The 26,803-nt window shown below is 32.5% G+C and overlaps 1 protein-coding gene across 10 annotated transcripts in view; it reads right to left on the reverse strand.

Annotated features, from left to right (window-relative positions):
• STAU2 (staufen double-stranded RNA binding protein 2) overlaps positions 1-26,803 on the reverse strand; it is a 454,831-nt gene that overhangs the window by 395,574 nt on the left and 32,454 nt on the right. For 7 of the 10 annotated variants that reach the window (XR_012484345.1, XM_074278883.1, XM_074278881.1 and 4 more), the window contains exons 2-3: positions 21,618-21,820; positions 20,301-20,446 (exon numbers count right to left, since the gene is read on the reverse strand). Coding sequence is in view for 8 of the 10 variants with exons in the window: in XM_074278883.1 (XP_074134984.1) it covers positions 20,301-20,446; positions 21,618-21,798 (327 nt within the window). In the remaining 2 variants the exon portion in view is untranslated. Of the gene's footprint in view, positions 1-17,104; positions 17,195-20,300; positions 20,447-21,617; positions 21,821-26,803 lie in introns of those variants that run through there. The other 3 variants (XM_074278888.1, XM_074278882.1, XM_074278889.1) reach the window with 2 other exon arrangements.

The raw sequence follows: 26,803 nt of genomic DNA on the forward strand, positions 1-26,803 counted from the left end.
AGTGAGGGGAAGGAAGGGAAAAACTGGAACAAAAGGTTTTGCAATTATCAATGATGAAAAATTACCCATATATATATCTTGCGAATGAAAAGCTATAATAAAAAAAGAATTAGTCATTGTTCTAATGGAGTTAAAGGTCTCATGGGACAATATGGCATATACACAAATAGCCACAGCACAAAATAATATCTAAGTATATATATGAGAGGAACCAAAAATAATTGCTAAATGAGATCTGTTTAGTACAAAGAGGCTAAAGAAACCAAAGAAATCTTCCTTGAAAGGATGGTATTAGCTTTAAAGAATGCAAAACTTGCTGTCTAAGGGAAGAGGTGGGGAGGGCAAAAATTTTGGAACACAAGGCTATGCAAAAATGAATGTTGAAAACAATCTTTGCATATATTTAGAAAAAAATACTATTAAAAAACAAAAAAAGAAGGCAAAGATGGCTTTTTCTTTTTGTTCTGATTGTTCTTTCACAACATGACTAATATGGAAATGCTTGAAATGACTGTACATATATAATCTATATCAGATAGCTGGCTGTCTTGGGGAGGAGAGAGGTAAAGAAGGGAGGTAAAAAAATTTGGAACTTGAAATCTTACAGAAATGAATCTTTAAAACTATCTTTATACCTAATTGCAAAAATAAAATACTATTAAGAAAAGAAATGAGAAATAAAAGAATGCAAAGAAAATTGATAGCCTAGAGTGGAGAAAGGGAAAATATAGATTATTTATGGAAGATGGTGAATAATCTAGTCTGAATGAAGGGTACAATACAAGACCAGTCATGTGAGATACAGTTGGAAATAATGGATAACTTCAGATTGTAGGAAAATTGAAATTGATTTCTTTCAACAGGCATAAAGTAGCTCATTAGTAATACAGGAGAAAATCTTGAATAAGTTATATACAAACAGACAACCAACTTGTTACAGCAAAATATCTAAGTTAATACAAAGAAGAAAAAATAAAAATACAAAAATGGTATAGTATATAATCAAAATTCCCACCTGACTTTTTAAAAATTAGTTATTAGATCACAGAATCATAGATTTAGAACTGGAAGATAACTATCAAGGCCACCTGCCTCATGTCACTGAGAAAGAAACTAAGACAGAGAGGATTTTACCTCTAAGATCACACATCTTGCATACAGTATACTTGCTATCTATATGTTTGTTGACGGACTAATTAGAATCTAAAATAAGCTTAAAAAAATTAAGTCTTCCTGATTCTAAATCTAGTGCCCTAGCACTACACCACACTGACTTTATGACCCTAAAAACTTAGAAATTAATGGAGGAAAGATATGGACACAGATTATAACAATCTCATTCAAAGAAAACCATTGAGAAGGCCAAAAAGCCTAAAAATCACAGTAGTCAGAACTTGACTGGCCCACCAAGAAAATAGAAAGGCCATCAAGAACTACAACAATCTATTATATAAAGGTATTTGTAAAATTAATCATCATTATGCCCCCAAATGTTCTCTTCTCTAGCTTAAATATCCCTAATTTATTTACTAGATCTTCATGTGACCTAAACTCAAGGCTCTTCAACATCCTTGTTGCCCTTCTATGAAAAAGTATTCTATTTAGCAACATTCTTCCTAAAATGGGGCATCTAGAACTGAACGTAATGCTCTAGATATGGTCTGAGCAGGACTGAGAACAACAGAATGATCACCTTTTTATTCCCAGAAGCCATCCCTTTTTTATTGCTGCCCAAAATCTCATGAGCTCTTCTGAATGCCATATCAAATGCCACTATCAACCTATGTAATGAGCTCAGAATACAATAAAACCAATACATTTTTTTTTCAAGAAAACTACTGTCTAATAGTGTTTCCCATCTTAACCTTGTAAAATTGTTTTTGGAACCCAGATGTGAGATTTTACCATTACCTACCTCTACCAAATTTCTTCTTGTTAAATTCAGGCTAAATCTTCTAGGCCTTCAAGGTCATTTTAAAATGAATACTAATATACAACTTAGAGAAAAAGTTATCTACACTCATTGTCTCTACTTTCTAACCTCTTACTCATTTCTCAACCCTTTGTAATCTGCCTCCCACAACTATCAGAGGATACTGCTCTCTAAAAGGTCAGCAATGATCTTATTAACCTCCTAGTAAGTGAACAGGTAGATGACCCTCCTAGTAGGACCATCTACAACTATAATAAGAAAGTCTTCTGTGCCTTTATCTAAGGCATTATAATTTTAAAAATAAATGAATAAAAGCTAAACCGTACAAGGTTAAGTGTGGCTCTTCTCTAGAAATTTTTGACTATTTTCTAAATCCAGACATTCAACCCTAACAAATCTAAGTAGTACTATCATCTGGCCCACAATCTCTCTTTTCCACAAGAACAGCAAGGGAATACTAAACATTTTCCTAAAATCTAGGCAAACTTTATAACAGGGGCTCTTTTTGGTGGTACAAAGAGAGACCTTTGATGGTCTGTTAAAAACCTTTGAAGTAGAGGCAGCTAGGTGGTGCAACAGATAAGAGCACCAGCTGTGAAATCAGGAGGACTAGAGTTCAAATCTGAACTCAAACACTTAACAGTTTCCTGGCTGTGTGCCTTTGGGCAAATCACTTAACCTCAATTGCCTCAGCAAAAAAAAAACAAAAACAAAAACAAAAAAAAAACCACACAACTTTGAAGTATTTCTTAGAATATTTTCATGCATAAAACAAGATCAATAAGCTTACAGAAGAAATCAATATAGCTATTATTATTATTTTGTTTTATTTTATTTTTGCTGAGGCAATTAGGGTTAAGTGACTTGCCTAAGGTCTCATAGCTAGGAAGTGTTAAGTGTCTGAGGCCAGATTTGAACTCAGACCTTCCGGACTTCAGGGCTGGTACTCCATCCACTGCAACACCTAGCTGCCCCATAGCTATTAATTTTTTTTTTTCTGGGACTTCTAAGGGTTGAGTTAAGATGACAGTTGAGAAAGCATTCAGCTTCCCTTCCAAACAACTCTAAAATCTAGAGTGGCAGAGCTAACAAATGGTCAGAGTGAGATTTTTTTTTCCAGCCCAAAATAATGTAAGAGATTGGAAAGAGAAATCTGTGACTCAGGATGGAGGCTGGCCCGTAGCCCAAATAGATGAAACACCAGTAGTGAGACTAGGTGATAGCCACGGAAGGAACAGAAGCTCAGAACTCTCAAGTCAGAAATAAAACTGAAGGCAACAAGTCAGAAGGAAAAAACAGAGAAATCCCATGCTAGCTGTGGATTCAGGATCAGACAATGTTTGGCAAATCCATTGTTTAAGCTCACTTTTAGATCATAGTTCAAAGAGTGGAGAAAAGCACTTTTGGTCAAGAGGGAATAGAAGCTCTGAACGGCAAAATCATTTTTGGTCACAAGGGATCAGTGAACCTGAGAAACAGAATTGTTTCTGATCCCAAGGGAGTAGGGGCCCTGAGGAGCAGTACTGATTGCAAGTTCAAGCAATCAAAGGCCCTTCTGGGTAAGAACTAGAGAGAAGCCTAAGAAATACATACCTCTCCTCAGGTCATATCACTCTTTTCAAAAACTTCCAAACCCCCAGAAGTAGCTCTGTAGTGCAAAAACTCCTGAAGCCTGAGATAGTATTCCTTCTCCACTCTTACCCACAATCAGGAACCGAGCCCAAGATTAATACAAAATTCAAAATCAAGAAATATGGTGAAAAATGAGCAAAAATTTTTTTTTAAACAGAACCTGAACATAAAAAATTACTATGGTGACAGAGAAAAATCAAGACACAAACTCAAAAGAACACAATGAAGTTAAATAACTACAAGTAAAGCCCCCCCCCCCAAAAAAAAAAAGCGAATTGGAGATAAGTCCAATAGAAATTCCTGGAAGAGCCAAAAATATTTTTTTCAATATTAAATAAAAATAGTAAAATAGCAAAGAAAGAAAATTGTGAAAAGACCAATTAAAAATTTCATCAAAGAAGAAAAAAAAAATACTGAAAAAAATACCTTAAAAGATAGAATTGGTTAAATACCCCCCTTCAAAAAGAAAAGCAGAAAAATTCACTGATGAAAATAATTCCTCAAAAAGTAAAATTGGCCAAATGTAAAAAGAAGTAATGAAAGCTCAGTGAAAAAAAAATCATTCCCTAAAAATTAGAATTGAGCTTTAGAATCTAAGGATACTATAAAACATCAAGAAACAATAAAACAAATACAAAATAATGGAAAAATACAAGAAAATATGAAATATCTTATTGGAAAAACAACTGACCCAGAAAGCAGATTGAGAATAAATAATTTAAAAATGAAATGACCTGAAAGTCATGATTTTAAAAAGAACCTAAATATATATTTCAAGAAATTATCAAGGAAAGGTGTACTGATAATCTTCCCCAATCACAGAATAAAACAGAAATGGAAAAAATTACTAACCACTATCTCAAAGAGGTGTCGAAATTAAAACTCCCAGAAATATTATAGTGAAATTTCAGAATTCCCAAGTCAAAGAGAAGATACTTCAGGCAGCTAAAGAAACCCTTCAAATACTGTGAATACAGTCGAAATTACATAAGATTTAGCAGCTACCATGTTAAAGGAGGAGAGAACCTGGAATATGACATTCTAGATGGCAATAGAGCAGAGATTACAGCCACGCAAAATTGAGTATAATTTTTTAAAAGAAAAAAAAATGGATATTAATGAAATAGAGGGTTTTTAAGCATTCCTGATTTTGGCCAGTGGTTAATAGAAAATACAAAACTCAAAAAACTCAAGAGAAGCATAAAAAACTAAACATGAAAGAAACATCATAAGAGACTTAATAAAGTAAAAATAGTTACATTTCTAGGAAATGAGTGAAAGAAGGAATAAATCAATTTACATCCTTAGGTTCACAAACAACCCCTGATCTATATATAGATCCCCCTATTAAACAAGGTCAGTAACCTTGTCAAAAAAAAAAAAAAAGGAAAGAAAAAGAAAAGAAAAGAAAAGAAAAAAAGGTTAATCTGGTTTGATTTGTTCTTAATGAAGCCATCTAAGTTTTCAGGGGTTTTTTGTGCCATCACTACTTCCTTTTATAAATTGTCTATTTAAAAAATAAGCTCTACAGAAAGTTCTCAGAACAAAACAAAACAACAACAACAAAACACCTGGAAATTCCTCCATGAATTCAAGTAAAGTAAAATGTACTGTATACAAAGTGATAGCAATGTTCTGGAATGACTTTGCTACTCTCCATAACTACAATCATCTACAACTACTCTGAAGGACTTATGATGAAGAATCCTATCCATACCCAGAGAAGGGTTGTATCTGAATACAGACTGAAGCATTCACTTTCTCTTTCTCTCTCTCTCTCTCTCTCTCTCTCTCTCTCTCTCTCTCTCTCTCTCTCTCTCTCTTAGCGTAATTTTTCTTGAAATTTTTTAGTTTTATTAGTGGAAGAGATCTATTGTTTTCTTTCACAACTTGACTTTCATGGAAATGTTTTACATAACTTCACATGTGGTTTCTTAATTGTGGGTGGGGATAAGGGAAAGAACCTGGAACTCAAAAATTTTAAAAATGTAAATTTTTTTTTGTTTTGAATACAATGTTTTTGAAAATATTAAATAAAATGAAAAAGAAATTTCAGAAATTATTCAGAAAAAAATCAGAGCATTTGCCTAACTTCAGTTCTGTAATACTTCTCTCATGCTCTTCATGGTGTTTCAGAAATTATCAGTGGTTCAACAACTGTTCTATTAGTTTTTTGCCATACCTGGGCAGAGAAACTTGAAGGCAGCTAAGAGCTCTTTTATGATATTTCTTTATTACTTACTGTATTGTTACATTATTTCATCTTTTATTATTTACAATATTTTTTTTTTGGGGTAGCAATTTTCTATTAGTCATTTTTATTCAGTTTTATTCTTTTTATTCAGAAAAAATAAACGTTGTAAGTTCTATCATCAATTATCATAATATCAACCACCCTAATCAGTGATGTTATTAATTCTTTTCTTTCCCCAAAAATGTTCTGAAAAACCCTTATTTTTTATCAATTGCTTTCCTTATCACTCTCGCCTCATTTTGAATTTTAGCGCCTCATTTTGAATTTTAGCATTCTTGATATTTTTATGACTATGCCATATTTTTTTAATCATCTACTGTTACCTTACTTTGTACATAACATTCATAATGTAAACTGCTTAGTGAGAACATTGTGAATTCACACTAGTCTCTTCAAAAACCATTGCTTTTTCATTCCTAAGAGTTGACTATCCATCTTCAGCTGAATTCCCTTGTAAAATTTTAGCTTGTTGGACCATGCCTATCTGAACCCTTTGAAATCTGTTCTCCTAAAAATCTAGGGCACATGTCAAAATAGATTTCTTCCTCTTCTTTATCATAAACTCTAAGAGGAAAAAGTCAAACAGATATAATGATAAAACTGGAAAGAGAACCACAAACTGACAAAAAGGTAGAAATGGTTTGCAAACATCCTTATTACAAATGAAGGACAGTGGAGCCACTATATTTATATTCTTAATATCACCATCTTGAATGTGTTTACACAGGAAATGGAAATAGCAATAAAGAAAATAGCTATATTAGACCAAGGATGCATAGAGGGGATCATTGCTAGAAGCAATTCAACTTTGAGATACTGAATAACCAACTCTCAAGATATTTAAAGGAGGAAGAAATAGCAAACTTATGAAAAAAAAAATCTCTCAGACTGTGAACCAGAAAGTTTCACAAGTGACCTATTGAAATTGATTAAATTTTCTGCCTATTTTCTATCTATCTATACAATCATTTCAGGAGAAACATCCATACATTTATTGGAGATATAGTTGATACAAAAAGAAGAAATAGGTTTTTATAAGTGATATCATATGCTAGATCACCAAAAATGACTAAAAGATCCAGAGAATACAAGGTCCCACTTAAATTATTATTTGGAAATCATAAAAAAGCATTTTGTTTGATGTGGCAAAATGCTATCTCACAAAAGCAAGTGAAGCATCTCAAAGGAAATAATGAAAAAAAAAAAAAAAAAAAAAGTAGGCAGGAAGGAGACCTACTATCACCAGAACTAAAAATATACCAGAAGCAATAATCATCACAACAATTTAGCAATAGTTCAAAAACAGAGTTCAATATAAGTAACAGATAAGGTATAAATTGTACAGCAACAAATGAACCAAATAGACTAGAGTTCAACAAATCCAAAATCCCTATTTCCTTGGGGAAGGATTCAGTACATGATTAAAAAAAAAAGTTCTAGGAAAACTGGACAGCAACTCAGCAGAAATTAGATTTAGAACTATGCTATATATATATATATATATATATATATATATATATATATATATAAATAAAAATAAGCTCCAAATACAAGACTTAGAAGTAAAAGATCATATCATATACAAGTTAGAGGAAGTAGGAGGAAATTACCTTTAAGAATACCTTCAATAAGGGAAAAGGTTTACAATCAAACAAAGGATTACAAAAGATAAAATGGAAACTTTTAATTACCAAAAAAAAAAAAAAATCTTAAAGTTTTTACATGTTGAAAATACAATGCAGCTAAGATTATTAGGGAAACAGTTACCTGGTGGAAATCTTTTTACACATATTTAACCTAATCAGATTACTTGCTGTCTTGGGAAGGAGGGAAGTAAGGAAGGGAGAAAAATTTCGAACACAAAGTCTTACAGAAATGGATGTAGAAAACTATTTTACATGTATTTGAAAAAACAAAGTACTATTAATAAAAAAAGGAAAATCTTTGTAGTAAATTTCTCTGATAAAGATCTCATTTTCAAAGGTATAGAAGAAATTAATAAGAAAAAAAAGTCATTCCTCACTTGATAAATTGCCAAAGGATATTAACATGAACAGGCAGTTCTCAAAGAAATCCAAGCTATCAATATACATATGAAAAAAAAAATTCCTGAGATCATTAATTTACTATAGAAGAATACAACTTAAGCAATACAAAGGATCTCCTTCATACTTGCCAGATTGGCAAAGTTGGGAAAAAAAGGAAGATTTCAAGCATTGGTTGGGCTAGAGGAAATTAGGTATATTAATGCATTATTGAAAGAGCTATAAATTTCCATTCCTATGCAAAGTTGAGGAAGTAGGAGATAGAAGGCCACAGTAAGGAAAGAAAAAGTTATTACCTATTTGACTGGAATATAGTACATAAAATGAAACAATGAAACAAAAAAGAGTTCTATTAAAGAGATGCGGTACACATTGTACAGAAGCAAATGAAACCCAGAGTTTAACAAATTCAAAGATCCTAGCTCCCAGGGGAAGACTTACTATTTGACAAAAACTGCTGGGAAAATTGGACAGGAAACCAATGCTAAATATAATATAGGAAGATAAGCTCCAGATGCATTCATGACCAAAAACACTAAATTAAAGCAAAAGTATGAAGGGTTTTAAAATGCTAAATGGACAAATTTGTATTTTATCCTAAGAGCAATGTGGTTCAGTGGTTCCCAACCACTGAAGCATCTTGAGAAAATGATTGACCTGTACTTTAAGAATATAACTTGGCAACTTATTGGAGAGTAAAGAAAGAAGAAACAATGCAAAACTGATCTTTCTGATCAGTTAGGAAACTATTACGATAGTCCGTTTGAAAGATGGTAAGGGCCTACCTAGCCTGAGTAATTATGCTATAAACAGTATAAAAAAGGAAAAAAAAGGACAAAGGAAACAGTATTAAAGACCTTGAATCAATAACACTTGGAAACTAATAGTATTTGGGTATGATGGAGAGTGAAGAGTCAAGGATGACTACTATATTACAAATCTGTTAAGAGTAGAAGAATGTGGTGCTCCTAATAAAAAGAAGAAAGCAGAGGGAAGAGTATGTTTATAAAGAAAAATAACAAATTTACTTTTGGACTTACTGAGGTTGATAGGTTGCCTATCAAATATACAGGTAATAATGCCAAATACATAGTTGAAAGTGAACAAATGGAGCTCAAGAGAAAGATGAGAACTAGAAATGTAGATTTGGGAATAAGCTGTGTGCAGATGATATCTGAATCCATAAGAGATGATGTGATCACCAAAAGAAAGAAGAGAGAGAGAAGGGGAAAAGGCATCAGGGCTCAGAAATCAGGACATGGATGACAAACCTACAGAAGAGAACAATAGTTATCAGTCAGAAAAGAAGAAGAGAACTATGACTGTTAGGAAAATCCAAGATTCTCCCTCTCTCTACAATATGGTTTAAGCAATTTAAAAAAAAAACAAAGCTGTGTCCAGGATTTGACTAGCCCAGAGGGTACATAGTTCAAGTTGGATTCCCCTTTATTCTACTTTCTGGTAGCCTTTGACCTAGACTGGCTTGCTTTCCTAGTCACCTAAAGGCATAAAAAAGACCCACCCATATAGAGTGGGGACTTTTCAGATTTGGCAGATATCCCAAAATTCAAATCATCATAGCATACCCTGACAACTGGACATCTCCATATGAAGACAAGGGGAACCAGATCTACCCAAGCTATATACTAAAATATCCTTGCTAAGCATCCTTTCTATGCTATGACTAAGTACATATCCTTCTGTTGCTGAATGAGGTATGAATACATCATTTTATTACAACATTGAACGTGAATAGGATTCTAGTCCAAGTCAGGCATGAGCCTAACAGGACAGAGCCTTAAGATACAATAAAGCATAGGAAGTCTGGATAAGAATGTTGACTCTCAAGAGACCAAGAACAATCACACAAAAAGGGGGAAGAAAAGGGATAATAACTGATATCAGAAAAATCCACAAAGGATGAAGTATCAATAAGAAGAACTTGTAAACAGTGATAAATGTTGAAGAAATATCAAAGAAAGGATTGATAAGTGGTCATTGGATTTAACAATAACATCATTGGTGATCTTGCAGAAAGTAGGCTTGAGAAGCAAATGATGTTTTTAGGACTTTGTTTTGAATATGAGAAGAGATATCAAAGAATATCTTGATGGGACAGTAGAATCATCTGAAGGTTTTTTTAAGGATAGAAGAAATATGGGTGACAGCAATAGGAAAGCAGGTTAAAGTAAGAAGGCAGTTGAATTTAGAGAGAGAATATGATCAAAGGGGCAAACTGCCAGCAGAGACAAGTTAAATAGGTCACAGGTTGTCAGGTTCTTACTAAGTGCTAATGAGATATAAGGTTCTTACTTTCGGCTTACTCTAAGTCCTTGTAATTCCCCAGTATTTGTGATGAAAAAGAAATCTGGAAAATGGAGGATGTTAACTGATCTAAGAAGAGTAAATGAACAGATGGAATCTACGGGAACTCTTCAGCCTGGACTTCCATCTCCTACTCAGTTGCCAAGAGAATGGCCTCTGTGGGTTATAGACATTAAGGACTGTTTCTATTCTATCCCTCTAGATAAGGAGGATATGAAAAGATTTGCTTTTTCAGTTCCTAGTGTTAATTTGGCTGAGCCTTATAAAAGATATGAATGGACAGTTTTGCCACAGGGAATGAAAAACAGCCCTACTATGTGCCAAATGTATGTTGCTACTGCTCTTGCTCCATTAAGAAAAGCATTCCAAAAGTAATATTGTTACATTATATGGATGATATGTTGGGATGTGCACCTGAGGAACAAATGTTAGAAGCATGTCTACAAAAGATCATGGAAACACTAAAGTAGTACAAACTGCATATCGCTACAGAAAAAATTCAAAGACATGTTCTTTTTCAATATTTAGTATATGAAGTATATCCTAAGACACTCACAGTACAAAAGCTTTCTTTAAGAACAGAGAAGTTGAACACCTTAAATGATTTCCAAAAATTAATAGGAGATACCCAATGGATGCGTCCAGTGTTAGGCTTAACTACCAATTAACTGCAACCTCTATATGACATTTTAAGGGAGACAGTGTTTTAAATTCACCACACCAGCTTACAAAAGAAGCACAAGAGGCTTTGAGAGAAGTTGAACTGGCTTTATCCAATGTGGTTGAGTCACTCAAAACCCTTGGAAATATCAGTTTTTGCTAGAAAAGAGGCACCCACAGCAGTCCTTCATCAAGGAGACAGTGTGAGTGAGTGGGTGAACCTACCAGCACAACCAGAACAAAGCCTTACTCCTTACCCAGTGCTTGTGGCTAGAATTTTATTAAAGGCTATTAAGAGAGTAATACAATTATCTGGGATAAGTCCTGAAAAAATATACACATTCTATATTAACACACAAATTAATGTATGCTGTGAGACCATCCCAGAAGGGCAAATTTTATTGGCCACAGCTCCAAATTTTGCACATGGGTCTCCATTAAAGATAACCCGGCTACTATATAATTGGCAATGGATTTTTGAAGAAAAGGTTTCTAAGGTTCCTCTTAAAGGGTCAACAATCTTTACAGATGCCTCCAAAGAAAATATTTGTGCTGTATACTCTCATGATTTAACCATAAAGAGAGTAGTCAGGCCTCCTTTTCAGTCCACTCAACAGAATGAATTATTTGCTATCATGCTAGCTCTTACTTATTACCCAGGAAATGTAAATATAATTACTGATTCAGCCTATTCAGTAGGTGTAGTACAAAGAATTGCCACAGCCCAAATAAAATTTGCAGCCTCTAATATTTATCAGCTCTTTAAGGAACTTCAAGAGCAAGTGAGATTTATATTTTGCATGTCCACTCACATAGTGGATTTCCAGATCCTATTTTTGATGGAAATTCAAAGGCAGATAGCCTTCTAACTATGTTAACCAGTACTCCTTTATTTCAGGAAGCACAAGAATCTCATTCTAAATATCATCAGGCTGCTTGAGCTTTACGTTTACAATATGGAATAACAAGAGAGGAAGTTAGAAGCATAGTAAAAAGCTGTACAGCTTGCCTTCCTTTCCATGCTCCTACACTTCCCTCCAGGGAAGAATCCTTGTGGTTTGAGACCCAATGAAATCTGGCAAATGAATGTAACCCACTATAAATCTTTTGGTCGTCTGTCTTTCATACACGTGGTAGTAGATACCTTTTCAGGATTCACTTTTGCAGTGCCAACAGCAAAAGAGACAGCCTGAGTGGTCACTGAATTCCTTATCCAAGCATTTGCAATTATGGGTGTGCCACAAGAAATAAAAACAGATAATGGATATACGTCTAAACATTTTGCGCACTTTTGTGCGCAGTATAAAATTTTACACACTACTGGAATACCTTTTAATCCACAAGGTCAGGCAGTAGTAGAGGGAAGAAACAGAGACATTAAGACACTCCTCCAAAAACAAAAGAAAGGGGGAGCCATAGGTAACCCTAGAGAACTTCTAAATTTAGTTCTCTATACCATTAATTTTCTAATTTTTGACAAAGATCCACTGGCTCCAGCAGACAGGTTTTATAACCCACCAGAAGAGCAGTGTCCAGTGTGAGCAGCTCCACTGTCCTTACATAATCGCCAGGTCATGTGGAGAGACCCAGAAAGTGGTGAATGGAAGGGGCCAAATAGGTTAACTGCCTGGGGGAGAAGGTTTGCTTGTATTTCTTCAGATGGAGAAGGAATCAGATGGATGCCAACGAGTCATATTCGCCTTGTCCATTTTAAGCTTTAATAGAAATATATATATAAAAGAAAACCATGTTGCCTGAGAATTATCTTCATAAGAAGCATGTGATAGCTCTACAAAATCTTTTGCTGGCTTACAAATTTCAAAAGTAAGGCACACTGATCTTGTGTGTATGATCTTTTGCAGTTGAAAACATATACTACTAAAAGTCAACTGGCATGTTTATATAGAGTACTCACTTCTAGTAATATAATACTTAACACGTGAATTAATCACTAATTATGTCATAATAAATTATTATAAGTCTCATTTTACAAATAAGGAAACAGAATTTAAATTACTCAAAACTATACTGCCTTTTCACACAATTATGTAAAGCAATGAGCCAGTTAAACTAGTCCAACAAGGTCTAAAGTTCTTAGCGTCTTGTTCTCTGGGATATACAACCCTCTCAGGAATCTATTTTACAACAAAATTTCCCTTTCATACTAGCAGTAGTATCATCTATATCATCTACTTCTTTATACTTGCTTATTCTTCTGGCACTAACAAAATCCAAAGTTGGAAAGCATGCTGAAAGAATAAGCAAACAAAAAAGAAACCCACCCTAAAAAGCTTTTATGTTAACAAGGACACTTAAGACTTATAGAAGCAAAAGAAGAAAATGGCTCAAAATTATCTACAAGCAACTCAAAGAAAAATTCAGTCTGAACATAAGTTTAAATAGAATACCTGGAAAACATGAAGCAAGAGTTTTAAAATGTTTTGCAAATGAAATGAAAGGAAAAAATTACAAAAGAGAAAGCTGGATCAAGAGAGCACTATGGAAGATATCACCGGAAAGGAAAGTAACAGAGATACAAAGCTTTGCCCAAGCAATAAAATCAATGAAAATTAGAATAATTCAAATAGAAGCCAATGATTCTGTGAGAAAACAAGAAATGTTCAAAGTCAAAAGACTGAAAAAATAAAAGAAAATATAAGATATCTAATACTAAAAACAACTGAACTGGAATACCACATGAGGAGAAAAAAAAATTAAGAATCACAGGGCTAAAGAAGGAGGAAGAGGAGGAGGAGGAGGAGAGCTTTAACATCATATTTCCAGAAATATCAAAAGAAAACTACCCAGATTTTCTAGAACAAGAGGACAAAATGAAAACACAAAGAATCTGCTGGTAACCTCCTAAGAGAACTCACAATATGAAAACTCTCTAGAACATAATACGCCAAATTCAGAGCTTTCAGGCCAAATAAAAAAATATGACAAGCAGTCATAAAGAAAGAATTCAAATACCAAGGAGCCAAATTCAAACTTACATATAATGTAGTAGCTACCATTATGTATTTTTTATTTATTTTATAATTATAACATTTTTTTTGACAGTACATATCCCTAGGTAATTTTTTTTTTTTTTTATAACATTATCCCTTGTACTCTCTTCTGTTCCGAATTTTTCCCCTCCTTCCCCTGTGGTTGCAAAGGAAGAATTGTATTCGGAAGGTAAAAATAATCTGGGAAGAAAAACAAAATCAAACAAAAAAAATGCTCACAGTTTATACTCATTTTCCCAGTGTTCCTTTTCTGGGTATAGAGTAGCTACCATTATAAAGGACTAGAGAGCTTAGGACATAATATTGCAGAAGGCAAAAAAAAATGTGTATGTTTATAGCCACAAATAATTAACCCTGATAATTTAGTATAATCTTAAATGGAGAAAAAATGAATCATTCATGAAATATGGGATGTCCATATTCCTGATTAAAAAAAAATTAGACCTGCAATGAAACTTTGATATTTAAACACAGATGCTAAGAGAAATACAAAAAGATAAATGAGAATAAATATAGAGAGATGACAAATGTTTCCTCTGAACCCTATAATTATCAAATATAGAGGGAATCTATTTAGACAGAAGACCTACCAGTAGCTCAATTATGTCTTAATAATCTTAAAAGAAGAATAGAAAGAAAGAAGATGAATATCCTTGAGGGAAGGAAAAGATGGAGAAGAGGAAAGATTAAGGAAAATTATCACCAAAATAATCAAAGTACCGAAGTAGTAGTCTAAACAAATAAAGAGGAAGGGAAGGGGAATGGCTGATAACTTGAAACTTATTTTGATATGAATTGGTGAAAATATGTGTGTGTGTATAAAAACATAATATATAGGCACCATAAAAATACTCACTCAGTAAATAGCAGGGAAAAGGTAACAGAGAGAAATAGGTAGATTATGTGAGGAATATTAATTCTAAGTACAAAAACCTCTAAGGGATGTGCCTCCTCCAAAAAAATTATATATTTCCTTTTGAGATGGCAAAGAATTAGAAAAGAAGCTGCCCATCAACTGATAATTGGCTAAACAAATTATGTTACATATATATAGTATTCTATGAAATGATGAAGGGAATGGTTTTTAGAGAAAAAAAGACTTGTATGAACTGACATAGAATAAAGTGAAAAACCAGGAGAACAATTTATACAAAAACAATATTGTAGAAGAAATTACAGCTATCTATAGTCATATAAAAAATGCTATAAATCACTTGATTAAAGAAATGCTAATTTTAAAAATTCTCAAATACCACCTCATATCTATCAGATTGACTAATATGACAGGAAAAAATAATGAAAAATGTTGGAGGGGATATGGGAAAACTGGAATAATAAGCACTGTTGGTGGAGGTGTGAAATAACCCAACCATTCTGGAGAGCAATTTGGAACTATGCCCAAAGACTATAAAACTATGTGTACCCTTTGATTCAGCAATGTCACTACTGAGGTCTGTATGTATTCCAAAGAGATCATAAAAGAAGGAAAAGGAGCCACATGTGCATATTTATTACAAAAAGTTTTTTTTTCTTTTTATTATCTTTTTAATTTTAAATTAGGAGAGGCAGATTGGCTAAGATGACAAGAAAAGATAATGACCAATGTCGGAGGGGATGTGGGAAACTGGGAAACTGATACATTGTTGGTGGAATTGTGAATGGATCAAACCATTCTGGAATTTGGAACTATGCTCAAAAAGTTATTAAACTGTGCATACCCTTTGATCCAACAGTGTTTCTGCTGGGGCTTATATTCCAAAGAGATCTTAAAGGAGGGAAAGGGACCTACATATGCAAAAATGTTTGTGGCAGCCCTTTTTGTGGTGGCTAGAAACTGAAATTTGAACGGATGCCCATCAATTGGAGAATGACTGAATAAATTGTGGTATATGCCTGTTTATGGAATATTATTGTTAAGAAATGACCAGCAGGATGATTTCAAAGAGGCCTGGAAAGACTTACATGAACTGATGCTAAGTGAAATGAGCAGAACCAGGAGATCATTATACACTTCAACAACAATACTATATGACGATCAATTGTGATGGAAGTGTTCATCTTCAACAATGAGAGGATCCAAATCAGTTCCAATTGTTCAATAACGAAGAGAACCAGCTATACCCAATGAAAGAACATTGGGAAAAGAATGTGGACCACAACATAGCATTTCTACTCTTTCTCTTATTGTCTGCTTGCATTCTTGTTTTCCTTCTCAGACTACTTTCTTTCTAAATCCGATTTTTCTTATGCAGCAAGATAACTGTATAAATATGTATACATATATCGTATTTAATATATACTTGAACAGATTTAACATGTATTGGACCATCTGCCATCTAGAGGAGGGGGTGGGGGCAAGGAGGGGAAAAGTTGGAACAGAAGATTTTGCAAGAGACAATGTTGAAAAATTACTCATGCTTATGTTTTGTAAATAAAAAGCTATAATAATAATAAAAAAATTTAGGATAGGGTGAGAAGGAGAAAAAGTAAATGCTTATTAATTGAAAACTATTTTCCCCAGAGGTAGATTCTTCAAATTAGTGTTTTATTTTATGTATCAGACGCTCTAATCAATTTCTTCTATTTACTTTTTGCATTATAGTACAGAGTTTTGAGTTTTCTTTTGCTTCTTTTTTTTAATGTTCTTTTGGGAGATATCCTTATCTCTATCTGTCCTGTCTTCATTATCAATATTTGTTGAGTTTTTTTCTTTTTACTTATATAGAGATCATGTCTTCTTTTAAAGTTTTTGTTTGCTTCTCTTTTTCCAGATAGTCTTTCACTTCAATACATTAATTTGTTGTCTTCCCTTTTGGAAGAAAACTTCTTCTTCTGGAGAAACTTGCTACTATGAAGTAAAAGTTTTATATTTTTGTTTTTTATTAATTATTTCTACTGTTTAAGCCATAATTTTTGCCATTCGTTCCCATTCAACTTCATTCAAGATTTTGATTTCTCTCTTTGAGCCATCCTACTAAAGTTATATGCTCTCTTGGGAATCTACAGGGTTCTATGTTTCATCAGATACTGATTCTATATCTATATGTACCATCTATAACCTTTTAAATATCTTCTTTCTCATCTTCTCTTCTAATCTTTGTATTTTCCTTGTTGATTTAGTAAAGTGTGCTCTAGATTTTTTAAATTGAATTTTCTTCCTTCCAAGTTCTATCATGATTTTAGTCTTTTTTTCTTGTATTTTTGTCACACTTTCTAATTCTTCCTTCTTTAATAGTGGATTTACCAGTAGATTTGGATCTCAAAGTTGTCTTAGCTTCCTCCCAAGTTAATGAACTTGCTTTTCATCCATTTCAGCCATTGCCTGAGGTAATTTCTGGAGAGACAGGACTGAATGTCAGTACACTTTCATTAAGGCTTGCTACAACCATCCTGCCCTTCCTTTCCAACCCAATTGTCTCCATTCTTTGATTCTCTGGATGAGCTAAATTAATGTTTTATCTTTTTCACAGAGGGGATTTCAGGGGTTATAGTGTTATAGTCAGAGTTTCTGTCACCTTGAGATTCCCTAATCTAAGGGACATCTCAGGTCGTACACAGTTCCCTCCTTCCATACCTCATTCTTTACCTCATAAGTAGAACTGAGGTTCTTTGTTGTTGCAACACAATATTGAGAGAAGAACAGGAATAGGGTATGCTCTCAAAGACTACAACAACAGCAGATTGATTAAGTAGGTCCTAAAGAACAAGTCTATAGTTTTGTTAGTGTACCCAGGCTGTAAGTAAGGGATGTAGGGAGAGGTGAGATATTGAGTTAGCAAACTAGGGATTAGTACTATCCAGTATTAATTCATTAGTCTCTTTCTTATTGAGTAATCTTCTTTGTTTTCTCATTCTTTGGGAACAGTTAAATTGAAATTCTGGCTCATAATTTCTCTTTGAGGGTTTTAAGAGTTATTGGGAACTAGAAAAAATGTTCTTCAACATGTTGGTTACATGATCCTTGGCTACTACTACTAAATTTACAAATAAGTAGCTACCTTAATATGTTTAATATCTAAAAAAGCTTGGGGTGAATATGTAATACATACTTCCCATCCTTAGGGAATTTTTCCCATCAAAGGACTGTGCATATATGAAAAACTAACAATTTTGCACTACTTCCCACAGAGCTGCAAAACAACTTGCCACATAGTCTAATAACTATGTAACAAAACACTACTTAATGTAAAATGCAGTGAAGGACAATCAATAACTTCACTAATTAAACTTACTTTATACTTTCATTGTCAAAACTAATCATATTGTCCTTTAACGCTTTTTTTTTTTCTTAAGTCAAGTACGGGGAGTTCACACATTTTGCATTTTTAATAAAGCAATAAAAACTGACATTAACAAATAATTATCTTACAAAAGAACAAACAGAAACCTAATTCATAAATTGGCTAATATTCTAGCCCTTACTCTTCATAAACATTCAGCTGAAGAGTTACAAATCTTTTACAACAAACTGAGCCCAAAACATGCAGAATAATGGCTGCAGTTGGTGATAAAGCCTCTTCTAAGCATTCTATTTTCCTGAAACTCCATGTTAGTGGTGTCAAACTCGAATAAAAAGACTAACCATTAAAATGTACACAACACTCCCAGAGGCCTGCATATTAACTTAAAAAAATAATAAAACATAGTTTTAGATTTTAATGTATTTTATTAAATAGTTCCTGATCCAGTGCTGTACTCCAATTGTGGCCAAATGTAATAGTGTTTAAAACCTCTGCTCTAAGGAATACCTGGCTAGAGGTATGAGGCTAAAAAATGATAAATTTTAGCTTTATTTTATTTTCTTTATCTGAGCTATATTTAGAAAGAGTTGCTAGTGAGCAATTAAATAACAAAAGATTAAAGCACAAAAAGAGGAAAGGGAAGTAAAGAGAACAGATAATACATAATCTTCATAATCAATTCCTATATTGAGACCATAATCTCAAATTTCTAAGAGAGCAAATGATTGACTGCAAACAATAATTATATTAATTATTATATTATATTATGTTATATGTTATATAAAATATAATATATTATATTATATTCTAATGGACATGGTAGTTAAACACCATACTGAATAACGAAGAAACTGTAGGAAAATATATGAGCTACAAATAACATTTTATTATTTATTAATTTATTTTAAAATCCATTTTAAAAGGGTACATAACGTAAATCTGATCCCGATTTTTTTGTAAAAATGATTTCCCTTTAAAGATTTCTGAACTAATGAAGGTAAAAGGGGACTTACAAATTATCTTCAATCCTCTTAAATTACAGAAGAAAGGAAGTAGGACCAGAGAAGCAAGTGATTTGCCCAAAGTGGCAATGCAGAATTTATTGTGTAAAGAGCCTCTTTTTTCCACTAATGTTTACTCATAAAAAGATTTTCCTTGCCTAGAGCTTAAATGATCAATTTATTTATACTAAATGGGAGAGAATGGCTATAAATAAAATCCTTCACATATTTCATCTTCTTTTTCATTAAATTAAGAATAACAAATTTTAGTTTTATTTTATTTTCTTTATCTGAACCACATTTAGAAAAAGGTGGTAGTGAGCAATTAAATAACAAAAGATTAAAGCATAAAAAGAAGAAAGGGAAGCAAAGAAAAAAGATAATCCAAAATTTTCATAATCAACTCCTAGAAAATTGTTGATTTGAAGTCTAATCCTAAAGTATAATTGTGTAACTATGCTATCATAATCTCAAATTTCCAAGGGCAAATGATTGACCATAAACAATAACATATAATTAATGTAGCTTTACATTTATATTTTTAAAATTTATAATTTAAAAACCAAGATTTTTTAAGTGTAAATATAAGACAGTATTATGGGAATATGCTTTAAAAATAACTTATTCTAAATTGTTTCCTTGGAAAAATAAATATTAAAAATAAATACACAGATAATAATAAATCATTTGGTTTCAATGCTAACATATCCAATATAATATGAATTAGATGAATCTTATAAATAAACATTACATTGGATAAGGTTGTTAATTACAATCACTAAAGAAAAGACTCAATTTCTAATAGTTTCTAGAATGGAGAGAAAAGTTGGGTTCACCAATATATCTGGACTCATGAGTGTTAAAAGAATTTGCCCTTTATAGACCTAGGTATTACAGACAAATAAATAAACAAACAAACGAATGAATGAATGAATAAGCATAATAGATGGGAATTAAAAAGGAATATCTATTTTCAATTCATTCTACTTTTATTCCTACATTATTGATCTCAACACAGAAACAATGATTTTAGTCTCCATGTTTCTTAAGCTTTCCCCATTAAAAAAAAAACCCAAAAAAGGAAAAAAGAAAAATTTAAGATTATGAATTTGATTTGTTTACTAAGCAGCTTGCAAGACCATAAAATCACCTATTCAGTACTTAAAGTATAGCTCACTACCTAAAATGGTAACCTTACCTTGGCATGAGCAGGCCCTCTTTCATTCAGAAGCTTATACTGGGGTTGCACTCTATTGAAACGGGCTAATTCATTTACCAAACACATTGGAGTTTTCTCTTTGGGGTTTTCCATGTTATCTTGGAGAGGAGCTGTAAATAAAGAATCTGTAAAGTTTTGGTGGATAAATACCTTCTTTACAATGTTATAAAACTTTGCAAAAATGAAAAAAAATATGTATTTTTAAAATATTTCACAGATTATTATTATTATTATCTTATCAAAATCATATACCTGTATAAAATACTGAGTAAAATTTTTATAATTGAGAAATTCTTTTTTATCTTTTCCATTACATACAACAGAAGTAATTTATCACTTAGAAAATATCAAATAAAAACAAAAAGCTTTTCCTTCACTTCAACAACTAATAGTGCTTATATATGGCAGCATATTTATAGTCTTTAATATAATTAAAAACACATTTAAGTGGAAAAAATAGTTTAAAAGTCAAATAATTTAACTTTTAATTAGAAGTTTAGTAAAATATGTATTTTCTCATTAGGCAACTCTGAATCAGAGAATGTGAGGTGTAGAAGAGGTTTAGAAATCTAATCTAATGGGGTTTTATATAAGAGAGCAGAGAGGGAGGACTAGGAACTGGGTCTCCCAAATCTCTTCCTAGTTCTCTGCCCATAACATGTCATACTTCAACACAAACTCCCCCCATTTGTAACTATACAACTGAGGTAAGTAACTTGCCTAGGGGGTCACATAGCTACTAAATGTTAAGTATCTGAGGCCACATTTGAACTCAGGTCCTCCTGATTCTCCACGGTATACTATCTAGCTGTCCCACCATCTCCATTTACTTTCAATTTTTCCTAATATATTGAGGACTGTTTCATTTTCTATACTGTGTTAATATGGTCTATCCTGCTTTTTCCTGTTATCTATGTAATATGTTTATAGCATATAAAAACTTATTGTTTTTTATCCATGATACTAAATTAGTGTATTTATTAGGGGAAGGAAGGAAGGAACAGCATTAATCACCACCAGCTAATACCAAAAAAAGTTATAAAAATGAAAAATATAACTTGACTTACTGCTTAGGGAATACTCGGAATAAAGAATAGGATGTTAAAAAACCCCAAGGAATATAATGCCTTCATTTTAAGCACATTAGTCATTAAAACTTCCTGTAATTAGGCTAAACTAAGCAATTATTTTTCTATAGTCTTTAGCATCATTCTTTTGCAGGCTCAAATAATTGGTTGTAATGGATTGACCAAAATTATGATAATGAACTGTTTTATCAGCAAATTACAACCTTACCAGATAAGTTCTTAGAAGGAGAATCCAACAGATCAGTTATATGACTATTACAATTGACAGTTAACTCTGGAATTGAACCATTCATGGTGCCTTGCAGACCCAGAGAACTTGGAGATGTTAATGATGAAGATAGCACCGTAGGAGAGAGAGTAGATTCAGTGAAGTTTACTGAAGTCTGCATTTTTATTTGCCACGGTTTATCACTGCAATAAAAACAAATATTTGGTAAATTATTCTTTCTTTTCAGAAAGTTAATAAGATAAAGGAAACTATAAAATGATTCAATACTAAATTCTGATGTTTACATTGTCCCCTTACAACATTTCCTTATTGTAGCAGTCCATTAATGACAAAATTACTAGTCATTATGGAGTTATAATGCTAATGACTGACTGCAGCAAATGGTATGTTACTTAAATATCCATAATTAAAATAAGAATTTTTAAAAAGAAAAAAAAATAAAATTTATTAGAAGATGTCCCAATTTTACATCACCTTACAATTTCATTCCTAGAATCACTGTGCAACATTCACATTTCTGCTATGCTAAATATTTACCTTTTATGCAAAAAGATATATAGCATATAAAAGTGTAAGGACAAATGTTATTTTAAGTGCATTTGTTATTTTTTTCAAGAATAAAAATAAAGACGTTCATTTTTTTCCCTTTTGACTATATTTTTGAGAAACAACAATCCACTTGGTTTGGAAATAAAAGTTCTGAATATAGGTAAGGAGAGCAGCAGAGTGTAAATGTCATGTAGTTAATTCACTCTTTAATAAAGCTTGAAAAAAAATCTATACTTACAAAACAAATTATGGAATAATTATTCACATTACAAAAAAATGCTAAAAGGGGTTTTGCTTAATAATTTCTTTAAATATATCTACTTAAGAGAATTCCTTGCTTACAAAATTGACATAGTGTAGTCAAAGGAACACAACACTGAAGTATTAGTAGCTATTATACTAATTAAAAATTATGATCAAGAAGCTCTAAAATCTTGTTATTTTAGCACAGAGGTTTTTTAACCTGAGGTCTACAAGCTGGGTTTTTATTTGTTTTATTTCACATTGCGATAACTCTATTTCCATATAATTGATTACTTTTTATAAGTTTACATATTTTATTTTATGAACTTAAATACATTCTGAGAAGGGCTGGCTTTACCATACTGCTAAACGGGTCCATGACACACAAAAAAAGTAAGAAACCCTATCATAGAAGGTGGTTTTGTAACTGAGCTTTGTAAGAGGGATTCCAAGAGGGAGAAGTAAAGAGAGAGAGCATTCTAAGTATGAGGAACAGCCAAGGGCAAAGGTAAAGAGAAATCATGGAAGAGAAACAGAAAGAAGGCCTTTGTGGGCAAAAAGAAAGTGAGAAGAGAGAAGAAGGATGTATCAAGGCCAAGTTGTGGAGTGCTTTAAAAAGCAGAGGATTTTTATTCTTATTTTTTATTTTATTTAATTAATTAATTGATTTATTTATTTTGTTTTTTATTTTACCCTAAAATCAACAGGGAACATGGGAGTTTAATGAGGAGAAAGCTAATTAAGCACAAAGGAATTTGTTGAGTAGCAGAGAGTTTACCAAGGAAGAAGTATTTGCATATTAAGTACTAACAAGATTTTAGAACCCAAATTGTGCTTTTTAACCTCCTTTAAGAAATAAAATACACATATCAGAAATAATGAATAATATATAATATTGCAAGGCAGCAGGACATGGTAAATAAAGATCCAGTTTTGAAGCCAGAAAGACTTGAGTTCAAGTACTGCCTCTGATACATGTTCAAGTACATGCCATCTGATACTGGCTCTAAGACCCTGAGGTTAAATCTTTTAACCTTTAAGAGCTCTAGGCAACTTGCAGTTTTATTTTGTTTTGTTCTTTAAAATTTAATCATTATATTTCAATATGACTGGTTTCCTTGGCAATCATATATCTTTTATTTTATGTATTTAAAAACATTATTCTGGTGTAGAGTCCATTAGCTTCATAAGGCTGCCAAAGGAATTCATGAAAAAAAGGATATGTTTGAGAACCTGGCTAATGTGAAAATTTTTTATATTTGATCATGTATATTTGCTACAAGAATTTAGTTTGCCTTTTATTTCAATGGGAGAGAAGAGAAATAAGAAACATGCTTGATAATGGCAGGGATGAGGGAAAGACACAGAAAAGACTAGAATTTATTTTTTTTTTAAATTCCTATCTAAAATTTGTAGCATGATAGTAAAGGAGTCAGCTTGTCCCATTATAGCATTGGAAGAGGGAATTCCCTCCTCTAGAAGTTCCTATACTAATGAAAACCATGTATTGGCCTCAATACATATATTACCAACATATAAACATACACACATCTATAAAAATATAAGTATATATTTGTATAGATTATATAAATTGCATATATAAAATCACATGTGTATATATGATTTCCACTTGAAATCATCTCATTCAAAGGGTATACTATAATTCAGTTTATGTAGCAGTTTGGAGGAGGATGAGAATATCTTTTATCTATCCTAAAAATTTTAAGCAAAAAAGTTTAGCCAAACAGGAATTGGACCTTTGCACAATACTTTATGTACCAGAAAATCTGCGAGGTAGATAGCATTTCATAAAGACCCCCCCCCAAAAAAAATATCCAGTATACCAAAACATACCATTGCTATTAAAACTCTAAATGATGATTTTGTGAACTTAAGCCAAGAAAGAATTATAAGATTATGGATTTGGAGCTGAAGGGACTAACCCACACATTTTATAAATGAGATAACATATCCACAAGGCCTCATAAAGAGTGAGTAACACCAAATAAGAGCTAGAGAACATTATGAAATACATTAATTATTGATTATATTACATTAAAAATAGTTTTGCACAAACAAAACCAATGCAGTCAAGATTAGAAGGGAAGTAGAAAGATAGGAAACAATTTTTAAAGTCAGTATTTCTGATAAAGGCCTCATTTCTAAAATATACAGAGAACTGAGTCAAATTTAAAAGAATATAAGCCATTCCCTAATTGATAAATGGTCAAAGGATATGAACAGACAGCTTTCAGATGAAGAAATTAAAGATAATTATATGGGGAAAAAAAAAAGCTCTATATAGTGATTTCAGAAAAGCCTGGGAAGATTTACATGAACTGATGCTGAGTGAAGTGAGCAGGACCATTTGTACACAGCAATAATAAAATTATATGATGGACTTGGCTCTACTCAAAAATGTGATATTCAAGACAATTTCAAAGTATTCCAAATCACTATTGATCAGAGAAATGCAAATTAAGACAACTCTGAGATACCACTACACACCTGTCATATCGGCTAAGATGACAGAAAAAGATAATGATGAATGTTGGAGGGGATGCAGGAAAACTGGCACACTAGATGCATTGTTGGTAGAGTTGTGAATGGATCCAACCACTCTGGAAAGCAATCTGGAATTATGTCCAAAAATTTATCAAACTGTGCATACCCTTTGATCCAGAAGTGTTACTACTGGGCTTATATTCCAAAGAGATCTTAAAGGAGGGAAAGGGACCCACATGTGCCAAAATGTTTGTGGCAGCCCTTTTTGTGGTGGCTAGAAACTGGAAATTGAATGGATGCCCATTAATTGGAGAATGGCTGAATAAATTGTTGCATATGAATGTTATGGAATATTATTGTTCTGTAAGAAATGTCCAGCAGGATGATTACAGAGAGACTTGGAGAGACCTACATGAACTGATGCTGGGTGAAACGAGCAGAACCAGGAGATCATTATACACTTCAACAACAATATTATATGAGGATCAATTGTGATGGAAGTGTCCATCTTCAACAATGAGAGGATCCAAATCAGTTCCAACTGATCAGTGATGAACAGAACCAGCTTCACCCAGTGAAAGTACACTGGGAAATGAGTATGGACCACAACATAGCATTTACACTCTTTCTGCTGTTGTTTGCTTGCATTTTTGTTTTTCTTCCCAGGTTATTTTTACCTTCTTTCTAAATCCAATTTTTCTTGTGCAACAAGATAACTGTATAAATATGTATACATATATTGTATTTAAAATATACTTTAACATGTTTAACATGTATGGGACTGCCTGCTATTAAGGGGAGAGGGTGGAGGGAAAGAGGGGAAAAGTTGGAAGTTTTTGCAAGGGTCAATGTTGAAAAATTACCCATGCATATGTTTTGTAAATAAAAAGCTATAATAATAATAATAATAATAATAGAATATTCAAAAAATTTTTAAAAGACAATTTTAATACACTTGGAAAGGAAAATGCCATTTGCATCTAGAGAGAACTAAAGAGTCTGATTGTGAATCAAGGCCTTATATTTTCAGCTTTTTTGTTTTTTTCTTTCTTTTTCATGGTTCTTTCCCTTCTGGCCTGATTTTTTTTCCCTGCACAACACGACAAATATGGAACTATGTTTAAAGGATTGTACATATTTAACTTATATCAAATTGCTTGTTATCTTGGGGAGGAGGAAAGTAAGGAAAAGAGGGAGAAAATTTGGAATACAAAGTATTACAAAAAGAACATGAAAACTATCTTTACATGTAGTTGAAAAATAAGATACTCTTGAGAGAAAAATAATAAATAAAATTGGAATTAATATTTTTTAAATGTTCTAAATCACTATTGATTAGAGAAATGCAAATCAAAATAATCCTGAGGTACCACCTATCATGTTGTCTAATATGGCAGAAAAGGAAAATTATAAATATTGGAGACAATTGGGGAAATTGGAACACTAATGCATTGCTGGTGCTGTGAAATGATTCAATCAATCACTCTGATGAACAAATTGGAACTATGCCCCAAAGACTCAAAAACTGTGCATACCCTTTGTTCTAGGAATACCATTAGTAGATTTGTATCGCAAAGATGCGAAGTGAAAAGTGAGGAAAACCAAGATAACATTATATTAGTAACAACAAGACCCTATGATGATCAACTGTGATGGAACTGGCTTTTTTCAACAATGGGATGATGCAAGGCAATTCCAATAGACTTGGAAAGAGCCATCCACATCTAGAGAGAGAACTATGGAGACTGAATATGGATTAAAGTATAGTATTTTCACCTTTTTGTTGTTCTTATTGCTGTTTGTTTATTTGCTTTTTTTTCTTATTTTTTTCCCCTTTTGATCTGATTTTTCTTATAAAGCACAACAAA

The sequence above is a fragment of the Sminthopsis crassicaudata genome, chromosome 1 (assembly GCF_048593235.1).
Source record: "Sminthopsis crassicaudata isolate SCR6 chromosome 1, ASM4859323v1, whole genome shotgun sequence".
Classification (NCBI taxonomy): domain Eukaryota; kingdom Metazoa; phylum Chordata; class Mammalia; order Dasyuromorphia; family Dasyuridae; genus Sminthopsis; species Sminthopsis crassicaudata.